The 8,678-nt window shown below is 46.4% G+C and overlaps 1 protein-coding gene across 4 annotated transcripts in view; it reads right to left on the bottom strand.

Annotated features, from left to right (window-relative positions):
- Positions 1-880: 880 nt before the first annotated feature.
- Positions 881-8,678, bottom strand: part of LOC133605425 (uncharacterized) — a 59,463-nt gene continuing 51,665 nt past the window's right edge. For 3 of the 4 annotated variants that reach the window (XM_061958743.2, XM_061958741.2, XM_061958742.2), the window contains 5 exons: positions 8,387-8,674; positions 8,031-8,144; positions 3,410-3,474; positions 1,928-3,304; positions 882-1,857 (listed from right to left, as the gene is read on the bottom strand). In XM_061958743.2, coding sequence (XP_061814727.2) covers positions 1,831-1,857; positions 1,928-3,304; positions 3,410-3,474; positions 8,031-8,144; positions 8,387-8,674 — 1,871 coding nt within the window. In that variant the 3' untranslated portion in view covers positions 882-1,830. Of the gene's footprint in view, positions 1,858-1,927; positions 3,305-3,409; positions 3,475-8,030; positions 8,145-8,386; positions 8,675-8,678 lie in introns of all 4 variants that reach the window. The other variant, XM_061958740.2, reaches the window with a different exon arrangement.

Raw genomic sequence — 8,678 nt, 5'->3', positions numbered from 1 at the left:
TTGGATCCCTTCATAGTCTGCTTGGATCCCTTCCTAGTCTTCTTGGATCCCTTCATAGTCTGTTTGGATCCCTTCAGTCTGCTTGGATCCCTTCCTAGTCTTCTTGGCTGAGGCCAATCCTCTTACTGACAAGTGTGGCAGGAAGTAAACCACACCGGCCAAAAGAAAATAAAAAAATAGTCCACGTGCAGCAATGATTTTGGTCTTCTGTAATTAATTTCCTGCTCAGACTGTGTCCACAAACACAAGCTTTTAATCACTTAAAAACTGTCAGCTGGCGTTAGAATCCTTGCAGAAACCGGAAACAAGTGGATTCAAGGGGGGAAAAAAAGGTACAAAAACAGCAAATCAAAGAAAATAGGATGGAATGTGTGAAGATCCTTCATTAAAAAGAGGTTAAGGTCAAAGTGAAAAGGAAATAAGTGCAACAGGTGGCGCTATAAGCCACGATTAAACCAGCCAATCAGAAGCCATTCTGGAAAAAAAGCGCCAGAAAACCAATAGTTCATGAAGGTGGGTTTTTTTAGCCAATAAGAAGCTTAATCCATCAAAATGTTTCCATAATGAAATAATACCAGTCATCGGGAATTTTGATCCATATTACCAGTAATCGTTAAATAATAAGTATTATTATTATAATGATAATAATAATAATGTGTACTTTTAGTATTTTTTTTAACAATATAAAAAACGATCCTGCCCACGGTGGAGAAGGTTTGGACACACCTGCCATAAAGCAGCAGGTGGTGCTACAACATACTTGCCAACCTTGAGACCTCCGATTTCTGGGGGTGGGGGGCGGGGGCGTGGTTAAGATATATATAAGAAATACTTGACTTTCAGTGAATTCTAGCTATATATATATATATATATATATATATATATATATATATATATATATATATATATATATATATATATATATATATATATAAATAAAATAAATACTTGAATTTCAGTGTTCATTTACAAACTACAACTCACAAACACTTTAGAGTTAGGCTCCACCATCAGAATGTGTACTTAAACTTATAAAGATCACGTGGATATTATTCAGTGAGTTGATTCACCAAAACTAACCTGTTATACAGGAGGAAAAGCACACAGGACATTTCAATTGTTCACAGACTGGTCGCGCTCATCAGAATGACAAGACACTTCCGGTCTGCAGGTGAAAGCATTCAATTGGGAAGAAACGCCCTACTGCCCCCTACTGACCAATGTGAATACTGATAAATGTGTAATGACAGCTCCAAAAACGAATTCAGACCACAAAATAAAATAAATAAATCAACACAAAAATGTGACACATTATGGGTGGGTCACATGTGCATGTACAGTAGATGGCAGTATTGTCCTGTTTAAAAGTGTCACAACATTGCTGTTTACGGCAGACGAACTGCTTTACGGTAGACACTGTTGTTGTGTGTTGTCAACACGTCACTCAGGTCCGCCTGAATTTCGGGAGGTTTTCGGGAGAAAATTTGTTCCGGGAGGTTTTCGGGAGAGGCGCTGAATTTCGGGAGTCTCCCGGAAAATCCGGGAGGGTTGGCAAGTATGCGCTACAAGCCCTACTGGGCCGACCAGAAAAAGAACAATGGATTAAGGGAAAAAAGTGTAAAGATATTAGTGTAAAAAAGGGTGAGGACAGAGGGAGTTAGAAGGTGCTTAGGCAGGCTGCTAAAAGTTTTTAAAAATATGTGCCACCTGAGTTTATGTACTGTAGAGAGCCTTACAGTGCGTGGCGGCCATCTTTTCATGACAAATGCCAGGATGTAGGAGGTAACGAGGCCACAAAAAAGCGTGGCAGCTGCGAGGGGGAGGAGCCTGTCACCACCTGGGCGCCCCCTGCTGAGCCTGAGTGGAGACACAGTCATGGTTTGTGTCAGAACCACTACAACGATGAACTCACCTGTGTGGCACTCACCTGTCGTGTGTGGGCGTGGCCCTGAGTCTCCACGTTTGCAGTGTGGTGGTGGTGGTGGTGGTGGTGGTGTCCAGGTCGGTGGTGCGGGCGTCGCTGTGGCTGCTGATGAGGTCCTCGTGTCGGGGATGACTTGTGTCGGGCCCTGGGAAGACTCTGGAAGCGGGTTAGCGGGATGATGGTGGGAGGGGTTGGCGGCCGCGGGGTCCCATCAGCGGCGGTGGCGGGGGCTTGAGTCTGCGTGCCAGGGTGACGCAAGGCGGCGAGGGTTTGTTGCTTCCGGTTCTGGAAGGTCTGCGCCCGGTCGGTGTGGGCTTTCAGCACCGCCTGGGTGAGGGCGCTGGACTGAGGCTGCTTGGGGATCACAGCTGTGGCGGCCTGGCGAGGTGGACCGGCGCCGTGAGTGGGAGCGCTTGCACCTTGTGGCGTTTGGACCAGCAGGAGGTGGTTGGGGTCGACCAGACCTTGTGGCGTTTGGACCAGCAGGAGGTGGTTGGGGTCGACCATAGCTCTGGTATCAACACCCAGTGGGTCTCCCGCCGCCTGCCTCACAAAAGGGTTGGTACTTTGACCCCGGGCCCTCAAGTCCTCCTGGGACCGCTCCCTTTGCGAAGGGGGGCTTTTATGCGAGGGTTTGGCGGGTTCCAGCTGCGGCACTCGGAGGGTGCGAGTCTCCCAGACGTCGGCCGAGTGGCTCCTGGTCCTGGAAGGTCGCGTGAAGGGGTTACGACCCCGCGTGTGCTGCAGAGGTGCATGGCTGGTGTAGTCGTCTGACGACTGGGCTCTGGGATACGCCGGCGTTCCTCTCAAACGATCCCATGGCATCTGACTGTGGGCGGGGCTATTGTGGAGCTCCGCCTCCTGCTGGTAGGTCTGCGTGTTTGCATTGCGCTGAGCAGTGTGTGAGGAAGGTGCGACCAACACGGGCTGTTGACTTGTGGCTCCGTTGCTGTTCTGCCAGCCTGGATATTGATCATTATTATTATTATTATTGATCCTGGTCACTTCCTGCGGGCCGCTGGCAGGGAAAGAGTTGAGGTTGACATGAATGGTGGGCATGGGCGTGTTCTTCTGCTGGCCACCTTGCGGCAGTGTGTTGAGGCTGAGCTGGACCGCCCCAGGCTGCCCGCCGCTTCCAGCCCCGCCCGTCTGGATGAGGATGTTGGGATTGGTCGGGCGCGGGTCGTCCCGCGTGAAAGCCGGATTGTCCAAGCCGTTGCGCGTGTTGCCGTTCTGCCACCGCCCATCCGTTGGCGGCGACGCCTGCAGGGCGCCGCCCGCCTGCAGCCGGGGGCGGCGGGCCTGGGAGCTTGACTGAAAGACGGGGGGGTCGGGACCTTGGCCCAGATTCCTGGCGCCATTAGCTGGTACAAGTGGAGGCTGAGCGGCGACAGGTGACAAATGAAGCGGCGGCGAGGAAAAGACAGCAGAAGAGAGATGAGAGTGAATGTTAGAAAGCACATCTAAAGTGTTTCGGCGGCTTACTATTGGCCGAGGATTTGTGCGGTTCTTCTGCACCACCACCGCTTCTGCTGCTCGCCTTCGTCGCGCTGCAACAACATCACAACATTCTGACTCCATTTTTTATTGAATCAGAAGAACATCAACAATCATCCACACGCTGCAAAGACACAGCAGCAAACATACAAAGCAGCAATAATGGTTGTCACATACAGGATTACACTAGTCCATACAGATACCTACTAGTCACCATACAGGATTACACTAGTCCATACAGATACCTACTACTAGTCACCATACAGGATTACACTAGTCCATACAGATACCTACTACTAGTCACCATACAGGATTACACTAGTCCATACAGATACCGACTACTAGTCACCATACAGGATTACACTAGTCCATACAGATACCTACTAGTCACCATACAGGATTACACTAGTCCATACAGATACCTACTAGTCACCATACAGGATTACACTAGTCCATACAGATACCTACTAGTCACCATACAGGATTACACTAGTCCATACAGATACCTACTAGTCACCATACAGGATTACACTAGTCCATACAGATACCTACTACTAGTCACCATACAGGATTACACTAGTCCATACAGATACCCACTACTAGTCACCATACAGGATTACACTAGTCCATACAGATACCGACTACTAGTCACCATACAGGATTACACTAGTCCATACAGATACCTACTAGTCACCATACAGGATTACACTAGTCCATACAGATACCTACTAGTCACCACACAGGATTACACTAGTCCATACAGATACCTACTACTAGTCACCATACAGGATTACACTAGTCCATACAGATACCCACTACTAGTCACCATACAGGATTACACTAGTCCATACAGATACCGACTACTAGTCACCATACAGGATTACACTAGTCCATACAGATACCTACTAGTCACCATACAGGATTACACTAGTCCATACAGATACCTACTACTAGTCACCATACAGGATTACACTAGTCCATACAGATACCTACTACTAGTCACCATACAGGATTACACTAGTCCATACAGATACCTACTACTAGTCACCATACAGGATTACACTAGTCCATACAGATACCTACTAGTCACCATACAGGATTACACTAGTCCATACAGATACCTACTACTAGTCACCATACAGGATTACAATAGTCCATACAGATACCTACTACTAGTCACCATACAGGATTACACTAGTCCATACAGATACCTACTACTAGTCACCATACAGGATTACACTAGTCCATACAGATACCGACTACTAGTCACCATACAGGATTACACTAGTCCATACAGATACCTACTAGTCACCATACAGGATTACACTAGTCCATACAGATACCTACTACTAGTCACCATACAGGATTACACTAGTCCATACAGATACCTACTACTAGTCACCATACAGGATTACACTAGTCCATACAGATACCTACTACTAGTCACCATACAGGATTACACTAGTCCATACAGATACCTACTACTAGTCACCATACAGGATTACACTAGTCCATACAGATACCTACTACTAGTCACCATACAGGATTACACTAGTCCATACAGATACCTACTACTAGTCACCATACAGGATTACACTAGTCCATACAGATACCTACTACTAGTCACCATACAGGATTACACCAGTCCATACAGATACCTACTACTAGTCACCATACAGGATTACACTAGTCCATACAGATAGCTACTACTAGTCACCATACAGGATTACACCAGTCCATACAGATACCTACTACTAGTCACCATACAGGATTACACTAGTCCATACAGATACCTACTACTAGTCACCATACAGGATTACACTAGTCCATACAGATACCTACTACTAGTCACCATACAGGATTACACTAGTCCATACAGATACCTACTACTAGTCACCATACAGGATTACACTAGTCCATACAGATACCTACTAGGGTTGTCACAATACCATCATTTAGGTACCGGTACCAAAATGTATTTTGATACTTTTCTAAATAAAGGGGACCACAAAAAATGTCATTATTGTCTTTATTTGAACAAAAAAAAATCCTAGTGTACATTAAACATATGTTTATTATTGTAATTCAGTCCTTAAAGAAAGAAAATGTAAATGTTACATGACTAAAGTTGTATTATTACTAAGGGTGTAACGGTACAGAAAAATTTCGGTTCGGTACATACCTCGGTTTAGAGGTCACGGTTCGTTTCATTTTCGGTACAGTAAGAAAACAACAAAATATAAATGTTTTGGTTATTTATGTACCAAATGTGTAAACAATGGCATAACATACATATACACACAGGGTCCATTGCCAGGGTTCATGTGGTCAACATATATAAACTAAAAACTAAATAAGATAAGGCTCAGAGTGGTTTCTTAACAAAACCTTTCTACATATAAAGTGCTTTTTTTGATTGATTGATTGAGACTTTTATTAGTAGATTGCACAGTACAGTACATATTCCGTACAATTGACCACTAAATGGTAACACCCCAATAAGTTATTCAACTTGTTTAAGTCGGGGTCCACGTTAATCAACATTAAACTGCCTCAAGTTGTTGCTCAGATTAAATAAAATGACAAAACTTTTCTTCTACATATAAAAAGTGCAACATTAAACAGTTTCAAGTCAACTCAGCCTCAGATTAACTTTTCTTTCCCCCCCAGCCTGGCTCACTTGGCAGTAAGAGGATAAATGGGCTCATTGTTCTTCCACCATAGAAGTGGCTCAAAATCTAGTTTTTAATGCAATATGGACTTAAATCTGCTGCTATAAAAACATTTGTTATTGCTTTAGCCCTGCCTGACTCGCCGAGGAGAGGCTGCTTGAATGCGGTAGTGACGCTTCAAATGGGTTAGCATGTGTTATGAGAGTAGCGTATGTGTGTGTGTGGCCCTTTAATATGTGACAGCATGTGAGGTGAATGTGTGGGTGAGGGAGTGCGGGGAGTGGCTAGTGTTTTGTTGGATTGGCTGTGTGCAAGACCTCAATAAAGCCACCATTTGCAACTAATCGCCGGACTCGTCATTTACCCTGGAGTCCGGAGCTGTGGAGACCCACTGCCGGGTAGAGTGAAGGGTGTTGCCCCCGAGAATACATGGGCCCTGGAGGAGTGTCTCCCCTGCGCTCCTCGACTACGGCCTGGGAGCCGGAAGCAGGAAAGGTGCAACACATGTTTTGACGTGTTGTCAGAAGCAGCTGCTGAACAATGTCGGCAAACCTCCGTCCTCCTTTGTTTTATCGCGCAGCCAAAGTGTTCCCAAACGGGAGATCTTAACGAGGCAGGAGGGTCTTCCAGCTCTGGCTTTTACATGTTGTCCTAGCCCCGCTCGCTGCTAGCATGTGTACTCGTTCGGTACCGAAACGGTTCAATACAAATACACCTAAATATTACCGAGATTATTATTTTCAAAAAATCTGAAAGTTACGTGATTAAAGTACCGTATTTTCCGCACCATAAGGCGCCCTGGGTTAAAAGCCGCGCCTTCAATGAACGGCATATTTCAAAACTTTGTCCACCTATAAGCCGCCCGGTGTTGTAAGCCGCATCTAACTGCGCTAAAGGAATGTCAAAAAAACAGTCAGATAGGTCAGTCAAACTTTAATAATATATTAAAAACCAGCGTTCTAACAACTCTGTTCACTCCCAAAATGTACGCAAATGTGCAATCACAAACATACGTATATCAACATGGACAGAGCTGCGTGAAAAAAGCCACCCGGCCTCTTCGCGTAAACTTAAACTTACCTTAACCACTCGCTCATCTTTTCTTCATCCATCCATCCCTTCGAGTTAGCTTTTATGATGACGCCGGCTGGAAAGGTCTCTTTTGGCAAGGTCTTCCTTTTGAATATCACCATGGGTGGAAGTTTCTGGCCATTAGCATGGCAAGCTAGAACCACAGTGAAGGATGACTTCTCATTCCCTGTGGTGCGAATATTCACCGTACGTGCTCCCGTTGTATCCACAGTGCGGTTCACAGGAATATCAGTTGCTGTGAAATAGTAATCCGTGTGCGGATGGAGAGATTGCGTCTTTTCATGAACCGGATCCCTGACGCTTAGTAGGAGCCATTTTGTGGTCTTTACAGATGTAAACACACAAAGGAAATGAAACGTACGGTATATCCGCGCGCTTTTTCTTCTTCTACGCGGGCGGGTGGTTGCTTACAGTAGAAGAAGAAGCGCTTCCTGTTCTATGGGGGCGGGTGCTTACCTTGGCGGTTGCTTGCGTAGAAGAAGAAGCGCTTCCTGTTCTACCGGGAAAAAAGATGGCGGCTGTTTACCGAAGTTGCGAGATCGAAACTTTATGAAAATGAATCGTAATATTAATCCATATATAAAGCGCACCGGGTTATAAGGCGCACTGTCAGCTTTTGAGTAAATTTGTGGTTTTTAGGTGCGGCTAATAGTGCGGAAAATACGGTACAATAAATTATTTTCTTTTTTTTCCCCAGGAAAAAGTCAGAATGGTATTTGTCATTTTGGTGAGTGATGTGACTTCTGAACACAAATAAGAATATTGATGAAGATGATTATATTGACCAACGTCCTCAAAGGACGATACAAACACTCAAAGGAAGTGACAAATATCAAGGTTCTTACCCCGCCTCCTCAGCACCAGACACACCAGCAGCACCAAGAGCAGCACCAGGATGAGGAGCAGCACCAAGCTGCCAATCACGATGCCCACCACCTCGCCCACGTCCAGACACGTGTCTGCAAGGGGAAGAAGTGTGAAAAGGTGAGGTGTTGTTCTTGGAGAAGAAAACCTTCTTGCACTTTGAGCCTGGCACAAAAATAATGAGGCCGCAGAAAAAAGAGAATGAAAGAGAAAGATGTAAAAGTCATTGACCACATTCCCGCCAGATCAATCTCCCAGGATGCATTGTGTCCCTGTTGTCATGAAGACAGATTCAGCGCCATCATTATCAGCTTCACAGAAGCCGCCCATGACTCACTTTCCACGGACACGTCAGTGGCCTGCTCAGACGTGCCGCCCGTCACCGCGTTTCTGGCCGCGCAGGTGAAGCGGCCGCCGTCGTCTGTGGAGGACGTCTGCACGTTGAGCACGCCGCTGTCGGGCTGCGCCGACGCCACCGGCTCGCCGTCGCGTTGCCAAGTGAAGAGGGCGGGGGGCAGGGAGTCGGACATGCAGGTGAGACGCAAGGTCTGGCCCACCTGGACGTCTGGGCTCCCTACGCAGTCCTTGGGGGCGTCCTTGGTGAGGACCGGGGTGTCGGGTCCGACTGC

The sequence above is a fragment of the Nerophis lumbriciformis genome, linkage group LG04, assembly GCF_033978685.3.
Source record: "Nerophis lumbriciformis linkage group LG04, RoL_Nlum_v2.1, whole genome shotgun sequence".
In the NCBI taxonomy this organism is placed as follows: Eukaryota; Metazoa; Chordata; class Actinopteri; order Syngnathiformes; family Syngnathidae; genus Nerophis; species Nerophis lumbriciformis.
Note: the sequence above shows the minus strand (reverse complement) of the source record. Positions and strands in the feature narration are given on the sequence as shown.